This window comes from Lutra lutra, chromosome 3 (assembly GCF_902655055.1).
Source record: "Lutra lutra chromosome 3, mLutLut1.2, whole genome shotgun sequence".
Taxonomy (NCBI): domain Eukaryota; kingdom Metazoa; phylum Chordata; class Mammalia; order Carnivora; family Mustelidae; genus Lutra; species Lutra lutra.
Window position 1 is genome coordinate 39,529,186 of NC_062280.1, and position 15,818 is coordinate 39,545,003.

General features: G+C 36.3%; 1 protein-coding gene across 1 annotated transcript in view; it reads left to right on the forward strand.

Annotated features, from left to right (window-relative positions):
- PSMD1 (proteasome 26S subunit, non-ATPase 1) overlaps nt 1-15,818 on the forward strand; it is a 95,546-nt gene that overhangs the window by 18,787 nt on the left and 60,941 nt on the right. The window contains exons 8-16 of the mRNA XM_047721303.1: nt 876-936; nt 1,834-1,962; nt 3,320-3,408; nt 4,320-4,398; nt 5,092-5,265; nt 7,136-7,247; nt 7,784-7,980; nt 8,941-9,036; nt 10,060-10,124. Of these exons, the coding sequence (XP_047577259.1) occupies nt 876-936; nt 1,834-1,962; nt 3,320-3,408; nt 4,320-4,398; nt 5,092-5,265; nt 7,136-7,247; nt 7,784-7,980; nt 8,941-9,036; nt 10,060-10,124 (1,002 nt within the window). The remainder of the gene's footprint in view (nt 1-875; nt 937-1,833; nt 1,963-3,319; nt 3,409-4,319; nt 4,399-5,091; nt 5,266-7,135; nt 7,248-7,783; nt 7,981-8,940; nt 9,037-10,059; nt 10,125-15,818) is intronic.

Here is a 15,818-nt window from a genome sequence, read left to right on the forward strand (position 1 = left end):
TTTTTTTTTTTCTTTAAGAGCAAGGTTGGGAGGGCAGGGAGGGGCAGAGGAAGCGGGAAAGAGAAAATCCTAAACAGGCTCCATCCACACTCAGCACAGAGCCCAACGTGGGGCTTGATCTCACAGCCCTGAGATCATGACCTGAGCCAAAAATCAAGTCAAACACTTAACTAAGCCACTCAGGCGCCCCATAATTTTTCTTTTCTAATATCATATGGAATTTTGCTTTGATCCTTGTGTGGAGCTTATGTTTACTGAAATTAGTTTTCCTGAATTTTTGCACAGAAGCTTATTTAGGATAGTTTTTCTAATTTCACTGCTCTCTAGAACTTCCTCTTCTGTTGTGTTACAGAGTTTTAAACAAAATGGTGACTTATGATCGAAGATCTCCTAAGTCTGTTTACTTTCTCCCTTTTATTTGGGCTTTCTTTTTCCTTTGTGTCTGCCATATTAATTTGGATTCTGTGCCCAGCATTTTCATGCTTTGACCTAGAAGGAGTGTTGGTTTTAACCTGTTGGGGCTCCACCTGCTTCACTTCAAACTGGTGTAGCTGGTGACAGTGTATCTCTACCTGACTATGTTTTGGGAGTGCGGGGGATGCTTTCTCACCTAGTTGTGTTGTATTTGTTGTCCATGCTAACCTGGTTAGTTGCTTTGTGTATTTTTATGAATTTATTTGGGAGAAATTAAATCATGGGCTGCCACCATCTTAATAGAATCTTGGGTGTTTCTTAAGGGAAATACTTAAATATTTTTTCCTTGCAAAATATTTAATTTGAACATGATTCAGACCTTCATTTTGGTAAAAGTCACCCATACACACTATTCAGAAAAAATTTATCAGATTAGTAACTCTTGGTTCTCTTTATTTCAGTGAGTCAATGGAAACAGAAGAAAAGACAGGTAGTGTGCTTGTAGGAAAGACGCCAGAAGTGGTAAGTGTGTTTTTTTAAGTTGAGTTTATCATTAATGTATATTCCCACAGTATATTTTAATTTATTTTAAAGTGTTACATATTTGCCTTTAAAGAGGTTTAATATTAAGTTTGATACTATAGTCATTTAATAAAAATAGATCTTCTGTAAAAAGCTAAAATTTTGGACTGACTCTGGAAAGCATTTAACTTTGAAGATATCAAATCCTTGGATGCTTACAAAAGGTTGAACTCTGTCTAGAATAACTGAATTACTTGTCACAGGGTGAGACAAAAGTATGACCTCTAACAAATAAATGTCAACTTACTGTAGGGAGAGCACTTTAGTTGCCCTTGTTGTTTTTAATATTCATAGTGAATGGAAGAAGGGGGTATTAGTAGTCTGTTGGATATAAATGTTCCTCTAATAAGACTTTTGATTTTTGATACTCAGGTATGTAAACTATTCTTTACTTGCATGGCTTGTTATATCATGAGATCATATATATGTGTTGATTAAATGTGCTTTTGATTTTCTAGTTTGGAGTAGGGAGTTTCTCGTCTTAACTATGAGTTTGTTCTGTATAAAAGTTTTTCTTGCATATCATCTGTAATCAGTTACTTTATATTTTGAGTTTTTTTAATATTAAGATGTTTTACATTGGAAGCTTGTTCAGAATGAATTGCATTCTTCCGTCAAACTGGTATCATATCTCAGTGGTAGCTATTAAAGAAATAAATCATTCTTTCTCTCAAATAAATGATATATGAGTTTTCTAGATCCTACTATTAAAATATGAGTTTGGGTGTGTGTATGGACTGTGAATTTCACTGGTCTTGGGCTGTTAAAATACAGTTGGCTTAGTGGATTTTAGTAATATATGAATTTTCATTCTGGTTTGTTTATTTATTTTGGCAGAGTCCAGAGCCCAAGGACCAAACTTTGAAAATGATTAAAATTTTAAGTGGTGAAATGGCTATTGAGTTACATCTACAGTTCTTAATACGAAATAATAACACAGATCTCATGATTCTAAAAAACACAAAGGTAGGAAATTCATCTATAACAGAGGCTTTCTTCTTGTATTTATTTCTTTGTTGAATATTAATACAATTTTTTAAATTACTTATTTCTTTTTTTAAAAATGTGATCAATTTTTTTAAGTTTTTTTTTGTTTTAGATTTTAGTTTTAAGATTTTGTTTATTTATTTGATAGAGATCACAAGTGGTCAGAGAGGCACACACAGAGAGAGAGGAAGGGAAGCAAGCTCCCTGCCAAGCAGAGAGCCTGATGCGGGGCTCGATCCCAGGACCCTGGGATCATGACCCGAGCAGAAGGCAGAGGCTTTAACCCACTTTGCCACCCAGGCGCCTCCTAATTACTTATTTCTTATTGAATACTTTGTTGCATTTTATTTTGATCAAGAAAATAACTTTTAAAAAATATAACGAAGGGAGAAACCCTTGAATTTGTTGAAAAGAGAGGGAATTAATATCTGTTGAGCTCCTGTTTTTGTGTTCACCTTCCTTGGGAAGTTTAGTGGTGTTTGTTTTATTTTCATTTTTTTAGCTACCTTTTTATTTTAATACATATATGTAGCACTTGGACAGATGGCACGGTCAGAACATTAATATAGTTTGTTTATGTGTCTTTTTCCCATTGAACTGCAAATTCCTTGAGTGCAGAGGTTCTTACCTTGATATTTTTATAACCTTTGTTGAGATATTGATCCTAACAATTACTAATAATAATTTTAATCTTTGACCAAGTAATATATTTATCTGGTTCAAAAAATGTTTTAATATGAAACGATTTATAGTATGAAAAATCTTCATTTTCCTGCCTTCTGCCTTAACTACCCAGTGCCCTTTTCTTTTGTAGCTGTGTATTATTTGTAGCTGTATATTATTTCATTACATCGTTGTTTGCTTAAAACATGAAATCATACTTACAAATGGCAAATGGACACAGAATTACACAATGTGTTTTTCTAACAATTATTTGAAGCTACTCTTTATAATATAGTTTTATTAAAAATAAAATCACTTTGGTGACTGTCATAAGTGCAGAGCGAGGAGAGGTGGAGCACTGTTCTTCAGGTTACCCTGATACCTTGGAGACCTATAGAAAAGATGCTGAAGAGAAATGGCAAATTAAACTATTCAAAAACAGAAAATCTACTACCTAAATTTCTGCCTAAAATATACTGATCTCAAGTTAAGACCACAGATAAGACTCTGACTTGTTTGTTTTTATAAACTACCTATTTAATCTTTATATAGAAACATCCAAGATTCATGGTTTAAATATCAGTTCAGTTTATTAATATTTTCTTCACAAAACAGGGTCTCTGATTATATGTCTCCATACTTTGTCATGATAAAAACCTATTTGTTTTTGTAGGATGCAGTACGGAATTCTGTGTGTCATACAGCAACTGTTATAGCAAACTCTTTTATGCACTGTGGGACTACCAGTGACCAGTTTCTTAGGTAAATATACTGGAAGGTTTCCACTTGGGTTTATACTCATCTTTAATAGAAACTGTTGACATTGTTACATGGATGTGCAGAGCTTCCCTTGCCTACTTGTCCTGAATTTTATTTTATTTATTTATTTATTTATTTAAAAAGATTTTATTTATTTATTTGACAGACAGAGCTCACAAGTAGGCCGAGAGGCAGGCAGGAAAAGAGAGGGGGAAGCAGGCTCCCTGCTGAGCAGAGACCCCCCGATGGGGCTCCATCCCAGGACCCTGGGATCATGACCAGGAGCTGAAGGCAGAGGTTTTAACCCACTGAGCCACCCAGGCACCCCTGTCCTGAATTTTAAATTCTATTTTTGTTATTTTATACATTTTTTTTTCCAGAGATGTGTTTACTTATTATTTTAAAGAGAAAGAGTGCGTGTGCCATGTGCACAAGTGGGGCAAGAGGAGATAGGGAGAGAAAGGGAATACCTAACAGACTCTCTCTTGAGCACAGAGCCCAGTGCAGGGCTGAATCCCACAACCCTGAGATCATGACCTGGGACAAAATCAGGAGTCGGACACTCAACTGACTGAGCCATCCAGGCTCCCCTATACATTTTTTATTGCGTATGTCTGCTTGTTTTAAGTTAAAATCAGTTACCTTTATTAGTGAGCTTAAATTATAGGCTTTTGCATGAAATATATTAATATAATTCTGCTTTTGTTCATAATGAAATTACATATGCATTTTTTAAAGTCTTCAGAATACTAAGTACTTAGGAGGTAAAATAGAATCAGCAGTAACTTGAACTCCATGAAGTAAAATGATTTAAAATAGTTCAAGGTAAAATTTTAATGCTTTGACTTTAGTGTTATAAAAAAAGCTTTATGGAATTCATTTCAATAGTATTGCTGAATTTTCTTTTCTTACAGAGATAACTTGGAATGGTTGGCCAGGGCCACTAACTGGGCAAAATTTACAGCTACAGCCAGTCTGGGTGTAATTCATAAGGTAAAATATACTGATCAGTATGAACAGAAGCAATATTTCTGGAGTCAAAAAAATAAAAGTTTACTGTAAATCATTCACAAGTACATTTTGTTAAATCGGATTAGTCTTCTTATAGGAAAGAATAAAGTAAATAAATTAAAATACCTATGTTTTGTTTCTAGTTTTTAGTTTTTTAAAATATTTTGTTTATTTATTTGTCAGAGAGAGAGCACACACAAGCAGGGGGAATAGCAGGCAGAGGGAGATGCAGGCTCCCTGCTGAGCAAAAAGCCTGATGTAGAACTTGATCCCAGGTCCCTGGATCATGATCTGAGCTGAAGGCAGATGCTTAACGGACTGAGCCACCCAGGCATTCCCCTATGTGTTTGTTTTTAGTAGAAGGTGGAAATCCTTTTCCTATGAAGATGACATTTCTCAAAGGATGAATTGAAATAAGTTATTTGCATAGTCTAAGATTAATTTGGAGAAATGTTATAAAAGAAAGGAAAAAATTAAAGCACTTGTTTCTAACAAAGATGTGATTGGGTCTTTTAAAATTCTCATCTCATTTGAGTTACAAAGTTATTTAGAGGAGACACCCATTTCCTCCTCTTTTAGAAAGTGAATTTTCTAGAATGAAGACAATAGTCATAGAAAATACATATTTTTTACTCTCACTTTCTCTTACACTTTTGTTGTGGTTCAAATTTACAGGGTCATGAGAAAGAAGCATTACAGTTAATGGCAACCTATCTTCCCAAGGACACCTCTCCAGGATCAGCCTATCAGGAAGGTGGAGGTCTCTATGCATTAGGTCTCATTCATGCCAATCATGGTGGTGATATAATTGACTATCTGCTTAACCAGCTTAAGAATGCCAGCAATGATGTAAGTATTTGATTGAAAAACTAATTTCTGTTACTTAAGAGTCCAGGAAATAAAATCTTTAAAAAAAAAAAAAAAAAAAGGGGGCGCCTGGGTGGCTCAGTGGGTTAAAGCCGCTGCCTTCGGCTCAGGTCATGGTCCCAGGGTCCTGGGATCGAGCCCCACGTCAGCCTCTCTGCTCACCAGGGAGCCTGCTTCCTCCTCTCTCTCTGCCTGCCTCTCTGCCTACTTGTGATCTCTGTCTGTAAAATGAATAAATAAAATCTTAAAAAAAAAAAAAAAAAAGAGTCCAGGAAAACATACTTGCCAAATTATTTTAGTGAATAGAAATTTTGTAGGATTTTGAAATTCCAAAAATAGAACTATTCTTAAGGAATTATTTTTTTTAAGGTTATTTTCTTTCTTTCTCTCTAATCTAAAATTGTGCTTCTCAGTCCTTTAAACCTTGTATGTGACAAGCAGAATAAAGTACCATATATTTGTAAAATATGTATTGTAGTTCCACACTTAAGAGTCTTGGAATGTTATAACTGTAAGTGACCTTAGTAATCATTTAGTCTAATTTTGTTATTTTATAGGAAACTAAGTCCCAAAGAAGTACATAACTCTCTCAGGAACCAGAATTCTTGATTATTTGCTATTCTATATTTTTTAAATGTAATTCTTCTGGAAAAACTTACTAAGCAACTTGTTCTTACTTTACAGAACCTTGAAATAGGATTTTGATTTTAGACTTTAGCTTTTATGTTAGAGTAGACTCTTCTTTAGAAGGCTATTAGGAGAGTAGGTAAGTAAGCCAGACAACTTTGTCCTTTGATTTTAGTGAAAAGATTGAGGCCAGTAGGATCATCTGTCTTACCTAATAAGCTCCTCATCCACAAATACTATGTACATTTATTTATATCTTTGCCTCATTTCCTCTGGTCTCAGATACAGCTTTTCTTATCAGACAAAGCTCCTGTGGTTGCCAGCAATAGAAACTTCCACTGATTAACTTCAAACAAGGAGTTTATAGGAAGTAGCTTTTATAATTAAAGGAAAAGCAGATAAACCAATTCTTGCAAAAGTTAAGAGCCAGGACAGTTTTAGGGATCTAGATAACAGGAACTAATGAATCATCTCTCTAGGGCCCTACTGTCAGATGAATGAATTTGAAATGGTTTTGGGTCACTTCACTAAGGAAAGATTAAAATTTTAGTGAAAGAGCATCTGAGTAGTCTGTTTTGGGTCACAGTCCCACAGTTTGGGTAGGGGAAGGGGGTGCTTATTAAATGGCAATTCCACCAAGACTAACCAATGAGAGAGGAGTATTTTCCTAGCAAGATTGTGTGTTGTCACCTATAAATGGAGACTGTGCACTCAAAAATGACAACATGCCTGCTAAAGTGTCCCTCTTGAAATAAAGACCTACTTTTGCCCTCGACCCCATTCTTTCCCACTTCCTTACAACGATGGTCTGTTAGATACTCTTTTCTCCTCTCTTCAGGCTCCTTCCCCTCAGCCCGTAAGTATATTTAGGTCTCACCTATCCTAAAAAAAAAAAATCTTTCTTTGTCCCCTGCTTCTCCCTCTTAGTTATCATATTTCTCCCCTTCTCATGTAAACTTACTGAAAAAGAGCTGTACCTTCTCCCTCCACTTTCGTACTTTCATTCATTTCTCAACTTATTATTATTTTGTATCAGCAAGCATCATTCTTTTGAAACTGAAATTGCCAAGGTTACCACTGGCTATCTGGTTCGCAGATACTTTGCTCATTCTCACTAGGTCAACTGCTCTGCGTGTTTAATATCAATATATTTTTAAATCAGAATAAAAGCTTGGACTTTTAAGTACAGTGTTCTGAATCAACAGAGCCCATGCTTTTTCCCTAGATTGTTCGACATGGTGGCAGTCTGGGCCTTGGTTTGGCTGCCATGGGAACTGCGCGCCAGGATGTGTATGATTTGCTAAAAACAAACCTTTATCAAGATGATGCTGTGACAGGTAAGTGATTCTTTCCAGAGATAAGAAACTAGGATTAACTAATGTAACTTTATTTATTTTCTATTTATATTTTGTAGCCTCTTAAAAATCTAATAGATTACTTGTAGAAGGGAGTGGATTTTGCCCTGTTTGTCAAATTCATAAAAATAGGTTTTGTGATACATAGATTTTAAAAATGACATATCCTGTGTATCTGTCTATATAACTGACTTTTGCAAATAGAAATTTATTAGAGTGACCTACTTGATACTTGAGTCTCAGAGCTATCCATACTGCATGGTGATAATGTAGAATAATGTCATTATGTCTCCTTTGAAATCGTTGTAGGATTTGATGAGGTAATCTATCAAGATTTAAAAGGAAAATAGCTATAAATACGTGGATGTGCTTTTTATCCAATCGTTTGAAAAAAATGCTACCAGAACTAATGGTTGTTTTGATATGTGATGATAATAAGTGCCACTTCCAGTAAGCTAACTTTCATTGATTTTAGATACATAATTTTTATTTTTTAATGTTTACTTTTTACTCACTAGGTGAAGCAGCTGGCCTGGCCCTAGGTTTGGTTATGTTGGGCTCTAAAAATGCCCAGGCTATTGAGGACATGGTCGGTTATGCACAGGAAACTCAACATGAGAAGATTCTGCGCGGTCTTGCAGTTGGCATAGCATTAGTAATGTATGGGAGGATGGAGGAAGCTGATGCTCTCATTGAATCTCTGTGCCGGGATAAGGTGAGAAGATACGTTGTTTATCCTTTTCTCCCTGTAGGTCATCACACCCTGTTTATCACCAGCATTTAGAGAAGCACTTTCATTAGAAATTATCTCTGTTCCCATCAGAACACTTAGCTACACATGTTGATAAAACTCCTTGCAATATATATAAAGCCTAATGGAACGTAGGAAAGGAGAGCACTGATTAGAACAGGTTAATAGGACTAATTGGAGAATTTTAAATTAAGACTTCAGATCAGTAATTTTCAGATAAGCAGATCCAAAGAAGTTCTTGAGAAATTTATAAGTTGATTGCTTTTAGAAATAATATTTTTGGAATTACTTCATAACCATTTAATAAGATATAAAGTTTACCTCATTGTTTTTTCATCAAAAACCAGTGCCAATCTCTATACTTATTTATCTGGGTGAGTTTTTTTCATTGCTTTTTTAATTTTATTTGGATAGTGGTATTGTGTGTGGTGGGTAGTCAGTGGTAGCTAATGCTGTCCTCTATAGTCTGGTAAAAAGAATCACTGTTAATAGTTAAATGACAAAACTTCTCATTATTTTGCTCAGCTCTCAGATGTCATATCCGCTCCCCTCAGCCCCCAAGAATTAAGTAAGCAAGTTACAATGTAGAATTAGAAGCAAGCTTCTTTGTTACTTGTTTAATAAATGGAAGCTGAGTATGAGAAGGTAGTTAGTGTTGGTATTGGACTTGAGTTGATACTTCTAGTGAGTGTAAGGCGGTACAGGCACATTGCATAGAGCGTTGGGAATTAAAAAGAGTTAATTCCTCCTCTATTTAAGAGTTTATATTTCCACATTCATTTAGAAAATTACTAACCCCAAAATCATTCTTCTCATTTCTTACCTAAAACCAACTCTCCTGGTGGATGTAGCTGTGCCAGTTAGACTGTAGAAGTCACTGTTTGAAATGACAATTTGTTGATTGATGTAGATTATTCTTCTTAGGACCCAATTCTTCGACGATCTGGAATGTACACTGTAGCCATGGCTTACTGTGGCTCGGGTAACAACAAAGCTATTCGACGCCTGCTCCACGTTGCTGTAAGTACTCTTCCTCGAGTAGAGGTAGAAAGGACAGTTTGCAGATGGACAGTAAATGTCTAGCCTGCTGCAGCACCCACACTGCATGACTAGCACGAGTGATGTCAGGTTCAGATTCTCACTCACTGGACACAATCAGCTATAACCTAAGCGCCAAGTATAGAACAGAAAAACAGTATGTCAGTACAAATAGAAGTCCTTAAAATCACTCAGGGGCAACTTCTGAAAACCAGCTCCAAAGGGCACCCTCATTTCTAAGGGACAAGACCACGTGAGTATGTGCAGCTACCCTAGGAGAGGGAAATCTAATGAACAATAAAAACCACTTCTTTTTATAGCCTGTGAATTTAGCTTCCAGGTATCTCTAGGGAACATACCCTATTACAAGAGCTACCTTGCACAGGAAAGCCAATGCCCATGTTTTCCAACAGGCTTTTCCCATTCCTAGTCCTCCCAACCCAGATAGAGTTTATGAACAATAGTGTTGCCTGGTAGTGCAACGGACACTGTCCATATGTCTTAACTTAGTAGGTTTCTACCATCTTGGTTCCAGGAGAAGGTAAACCTCAGGTCATCTTCCCATGCAGAAAAGGTTTAGAACTATTACTATCTTCTTCCCAGAGATACGCACCTCTCATAGTATTTATTATTAATTTATTTTTTATCAGTACAGCATGTGGTATGTTGTAAATTGTGGATGTTTGTGTTTTGCTTGAATTTAGAACATACTGTTTTTTGAAAACAACACTGAAGGAATGGTTAGATTTTCAGTGTAGTCTGCAAAAGGCATAGTGCAGCTGAAATAATCTTTAGAAGTAGCCCTGGTTCTTAAACTTCACCAAGCTTAAAGGGCTTCCACGTTCTGAAATAGGGTATTTCAGATGAGTTTTTCCCAAGATGAGGGAAGACATTCTAATATTAATGAGGTCTGATTTACATTTGAATGATGTGAGCCTCTCATATCAGTTATTCTAGTAATAGAATGCATGGTATAATGTAATCATCCTTTAAAATTTTTCCTAGGTAAGTGATGTCAATGATGATGTCCGGAGGGCAGCAGTAGAATCCCTTGGGTTCATTCTGTTCAGGTAACAATTTCTAACTTCTGGTTCTCTTTATAGTCCTTTTTTTTTTAAATAGTAACTAAACAGAAACTAAATATCTGAGGGATATATCTAGGTTTAGAGTGAAGACCATTTAACAATAAGATTAGTATTGTTGATCTGAAAAAGAAGCAAGTGTGTCTTGAGAGTCCAAGAACCTATTTGGAAAAGTAGTGAAATGACTTTATTATTTCTGGTTTTTGTTTTTTGTTTTGTTTTGTTTTGTTTTTCATAACATTCCCTGTGTTTGCTTAAATTTTTAAATCCAAATAGCATGTTTAGTATTCCTCTTTCCATACACATTGGTAATTCAAATGGGATCTTGTATCCAACATAGGGTTGTAGAGTTCTTGAAGCTCTTTAATGAGAATAAAAGTTAATAAGCTTTGTTTCAATGCAGAAGGGTGAAAGTTTTGCAGATTTAAGAAAACAATTTTGGACTTGAGATTTGGAGATGCCCTTGGCACAGGACAGTTGTGATTAAGAGGACGTACTCTGAAACCAGTTTGCTGGGATTGAATCCTGGCTCTGCCACTTCAAGCTGAGTGACTTTGGGCTTGTTAGCCTTTTTGAACCTCCAATTTCTCATCTGTAAAATGGGTGTAACGATAGTACCTATTTAAGAAGTGTGTTTTTGGGGTGCCTGGGATTGAGTAGGAGGGCTCCCTGCTTAGCAGGGCGTCTGCTTCTCCCTCTTCTCCCTCTTCTACTGCCCTTCCCCCTGCTTGTGCTATTTATCTCTCTCTCTCTCTCTCTCAAATAAATAAATCTTGGGGGAAAAAAAGAAGTGTGTTTTTGGATGAGTAACTGAATTAATACCTAAAGTCCTTAGAACAGCCTCTGGCACTAAGTGTTATTTAAGTGCATGACAGTAGTGGTAACTCTAACAGTGGTGGCAGATGCAGTAGTACTTCTTGCAGCTCTTACTGTCTGCTTATCTCCAATCTTAAGTACCATTGTTTCTTCTGGTTAAGATACTTTATATTAAAATCTAGCAAAGGCAAATTAAAAGTACTTCTTTTAGCTCTATTTGGACACTGCTTATTGTAGCTCATTTGTGATGGAATTATACAAAAAAATAAGTTCCCAAGGTACATGTTAGATGAGATAGATGAGTCTCACTCATGTCCTTTTAATCTCTGTGGTAGATTGTCTCCCACATTCCTGGGAGTGGACTTTGTTGTAAAGGTCATAATACAGTTCAACAAAGATTGAACACCCATTGTGAACTGGCTACAGGAACTTCTTCGTAACATCTTAGATAGGAAGTTACTCCATTTATCAAGAAGTTACCAGATAGGCTCTAAGATATTTTACTCTGTGGATAAAAATTTTGAATAAAACAGTGAAGTACAGACCTATATGATATGGTAATCAGGTTTCTCCTTACACCAGTTTTGTTGAATAAGGTTGTTCAGCCACATGCCAATTGGCTCCTTCATTGTGTTGTTCTCTAAACCTCATTTGTTCACCTTGTTCACAAAGACACTAGAGAGCCTTCACTAATTCTAAAGACAGTATTTACACAGATCTACTAGTCTGATACCTCCAAAACAAGATAAGTGATTAGTTGGTTATTATTGTTTTTGTAATCCAAAAAAGTGTCATATCATTGATTCTTTTTCTAAGGTATGACAAAACCTATGTTCCTTAAGCTGTTCCACATTTTTTTAAAAGATCTGCAGTAGACTCCACATTTAGTTTCTTGAGTCCTCTTACTGTTTTTAAACATAGACTATTTAGCCACTTGTAGTCTTTTTGTACCTTTGCCATTCTCTTATTTTTTCTCAGATTTGTCAGCAGTGGTTCCATAACTACAACCACATGTTCTCTTTCAGGGAGGTGATTCATTTAGCTTACAGAGCTGAACTCATTTAAGCCAGCCAGTCTTTGTACCTGTTTTACATTTTTTTTTTAAATTGTATTCCTTTATTTGAGAGAGAGAGAGAAAGCACAAGCAGAAGGGGCAGAGAGGGAGAGAAAGTCTGAAGCAGAGCCTGTGGCGGTTGGCGGGTGGGTGGGGGGCGGTGGAGCCTGATGCAGGGCTTGATCTCATGACCCTGAGATCACAGCCTGAGCCGAAACCAAGAGTCGGCAGCTTAACCAACTGCCACCTGGGTGCCCCAACCTGTTTTTCATTTTGATCAAGCTTTACAACATTACTTTTTACCTTTCTGGTCCAAATAATCATTCTCCTAAGAGGGGAAAAATAAGTAAAAATAGAAGTTGAATAGTTCTGTTTTCTCCCTGTCAATTTTTTGGTGTATTATTTTAGCCAAACTATGACCCTAATCTTTCACTGATTTTGCTCTGGAGTTTAGATCCAAGGATGGGAGTGCTGTTGGGGGAGGGGAGGGTGTGTGGAGTATTATTGCTATCCAGAGAGGGTTTTTTGTTTTAATTCTTATCAGAGAACTAGATAATTTTGATTTGGAAAGTCTATTTTTCTAGGGGTACCTTTAGTAACTACTGGTTTGTGTAAATAATCCACTCATGATGGTCTCTTCCTTTGTTTTGCTTCTATATTGTCAGTTACTAATTCCTCTTGGTGATTTTATATTTCATATCCTATATATCAGTGGCATGGTGTATATATTCTGCTACAGAGGAAGCTGAGCTTTTTTTGAAAACTGTTTTTCTTCCCTTTTTAACCTGATAGCACTTTGCTCTCCAGTTAACATTCAATTCTGCCTTTGCTTTTCCTGTAGCTCACACTCATGCTAAATTCCCAGTTTTGGCAGCAGATGTCTCCCATGAGCTGCTTAAAAGTCAAAAGGTTTTTCTTAGATTTTTCTTTTTTTTTTTTTTTTTAACTACCTAGACTAGTGAGATCCAGCTAATGAGTGGTTCTATATGCTTGTTATTTCTAAGGGACCATTCTGAGTTCTGTTTTTCATAATATGACTATAAGTAGAAGAAACTGGACTTTAGGGATGATTTTGTCTGAAAGTTATAGATTTCTAGATGAAAAAAATTTAATCAACTTAGGAATAGCAATTGAAACCAAATTCTCAAAATTCTCAAAATTTTAGATTAGTGCCGTTTCTGTGACTGAGAATTTTTAAAGGTGGAAGAAGCTTAGAAATATTTTTTTTTTAAAAAAGAAGGAAATTGAAAAAAAAAAAAAAGAAGAAGAAGGAAATTGAATTCCAAAATAGTTAATAAAATTTCTCATTGTCATAGGACTAAATGGTACAACTGAAATTCAAAACAGATCTCATTATAGACCAACGCTTTCTACAACATGCCTTTCCATCAGAGTACTATTTTCCTAAGCAACTCTCATAGAACATTTTTATTCTCAAATTTTCTCATTACCTTTAATATTTGGAAAGTTTCTGTCCTCTCTCTTAAGAACAGTAAATGTTTTCTGATGCACCATCGTTTACTTTCTTAGAATGTGCTCCATTTTACCATTTCTTCCCTTTTAGATGTTACATATTACTTTTTTTTTTTTTTTTAAAGATTTTATTTATTTACTTGACAGAGCTCACAAGCAGGCAGAGAGCCAGGCACAGAGAGAGGAGGGAGCAGGCTCTCTGCTGAGCAGAGAGCCCAATGTGGGGCTCGATTCCAGGACCCTGGGATTATGACCTGAGCCGAAGGCAGAGGCTTTAACCAACTGAGCCATCCAGGCACCCCACACATATTACTTGTAAAATAACTGCAGACATTTGACCTTCTTGAACCATAATATATATTTTTTTATTAACATATATTATTTGCTTCAGGGGTATAGGTCTGTGAATCATCAGCCTTACACAATTCACAGCACTCACCAAAGCACATACCCTCCCCAGTGTCCGTAATGAAGCCACCCTCTCCCTCCCTCCCCACCCCCCAGCAATCCTCAGTTTGTTTCCTGAGATTAAGAGTCTCTTATGGTTTGTCTCTCTCCCCAGTCCCATCTCGTTTCATTTCTTTCCCCTCCCCCCCCCCGCGACCCCCCCCCCCGGCCTGTCTCTCAAATTCCTCATATCAGAAAGATCATATGATAATTGTCTTTCTCTGATTGACTTATTTCGCTTAGCATCATACCCTCCAGTTCCATCCACGTCGTTGTAAATGACAAGATTTTGGGGTTTTTGATGGCTGCATAGTATTCTGTGGTATATATGTACCACATCTTCTTTATCCAGTCATCTGTTGATGGACATCTAGGCTCTTTCCACAGTTTGGCTATTGTGGGCGTTGCTACCATAAACATTGTGGTGCATGTGCCCCTTCGGATCACTACATTTGTATCTTTAGGGTAAATACTCAGTAGTGTGATTGCTGGGTCATAAGGTAGTTCTATTTTCAACTTTGAGCAACCTCCATACTGTTTTCTAGAGTGGCTGCACCAGCTTGCATTCCCACCAACAGTGTAGGAGGGTTCACCTTTCTCCACATCCTTGTCAACATCTGTCATTTCCTGACTTGTAAATTTTAGCCATTCTGACTGGTGTGAAGGGGGTATCTCACTGTGGTTTTGATTTGTATTTCCCTGATGCTAAATGATGTTGAGCACTTTTTCATGTGTCTGTTGGCCCTTTGGATGTCTTCTTTGCAGAAATGTCTGTTGAACCATGACTTTTTAAATCTTCTTTTTAAGTCTACTTATTGGACGTGAATACTGAAAACATGTGGGTAAACATGTATTTGTACTTCAACTTAGATGAAATTGTCTTGCGGGAAACTAACAGTTCTCATGTCTGTTATCTTCTTTACTCTCAGGTAGTCCAGGGAGTTACAGTATTTTCACTGTTTCTTTCTACTGAAATTTTTGTGTTATTTGTTCATAATATATAAGATAAATATTGAGAATTAAGTTAAAAAACATTTTTGCCATGGCAAAATGAATCTAGAACATTTTTTGTGTAATAAATAGGTGATTATTAGGCCCATTGTTATCTGTCCAGTAGGAGATTTTATTATAGCTGTAGTTATAACTATTATAACACTTTTTATAGTACTGTGTTTGGCATTAACTGAAACTCAGTTGGAACTGAACATAGTATGAACTATTTTAACTTGACATTGGAAAGGAAAGTGAAGAAAGTAGTTAAAAGAAGCATTGGTCTTTACATACTTGTTGAGATTTAGTTTCTATAATGATCTGATACAAACTTTTTTTAAAAGATTCTACTTTATTTATTTATTCATTTTAGAGAGAGAGCATGGGAGCATGAGTGGGGGGAGGGGCATAGGGAAAAGGGGAAAGACTCTCAGGCAGACTCTGTGCTGACTGCAGAGCCCAATGTGGGGCTTGATCTCCTGACCCTGAGATCATGACCTGAGCCAAAATCAAGAGTCAGACCATTAACCAAATGAGCCACCCAGGTGCCCCTGATGTAGATCTTTCTTAAAATTAGACAATCCTGGTCATCTCTGCTATGACTTAAGCTCTTAAAATATAAAACTGGATATTTCTCAATGTATACATTAATATGCTTTCAGACATGAATGGATCTTGCAAGATGTGAGGGAGATTCTCAGCACAGACTTTTTTATACCATAGAGAAATGGGTTCCTTGAATAAAAAACATTGCACCATCGTAGATGCTTAGAATTTGAAGGAACCCCAAGCAGTTAGTTACTACCAAATGTGTGATTCATCTTTACAATATTACCACTCATGATTTTGTATCAATTCAATACATACTCTCTGTATTCTACCTCAGTGTCTTTGTGTCTGTG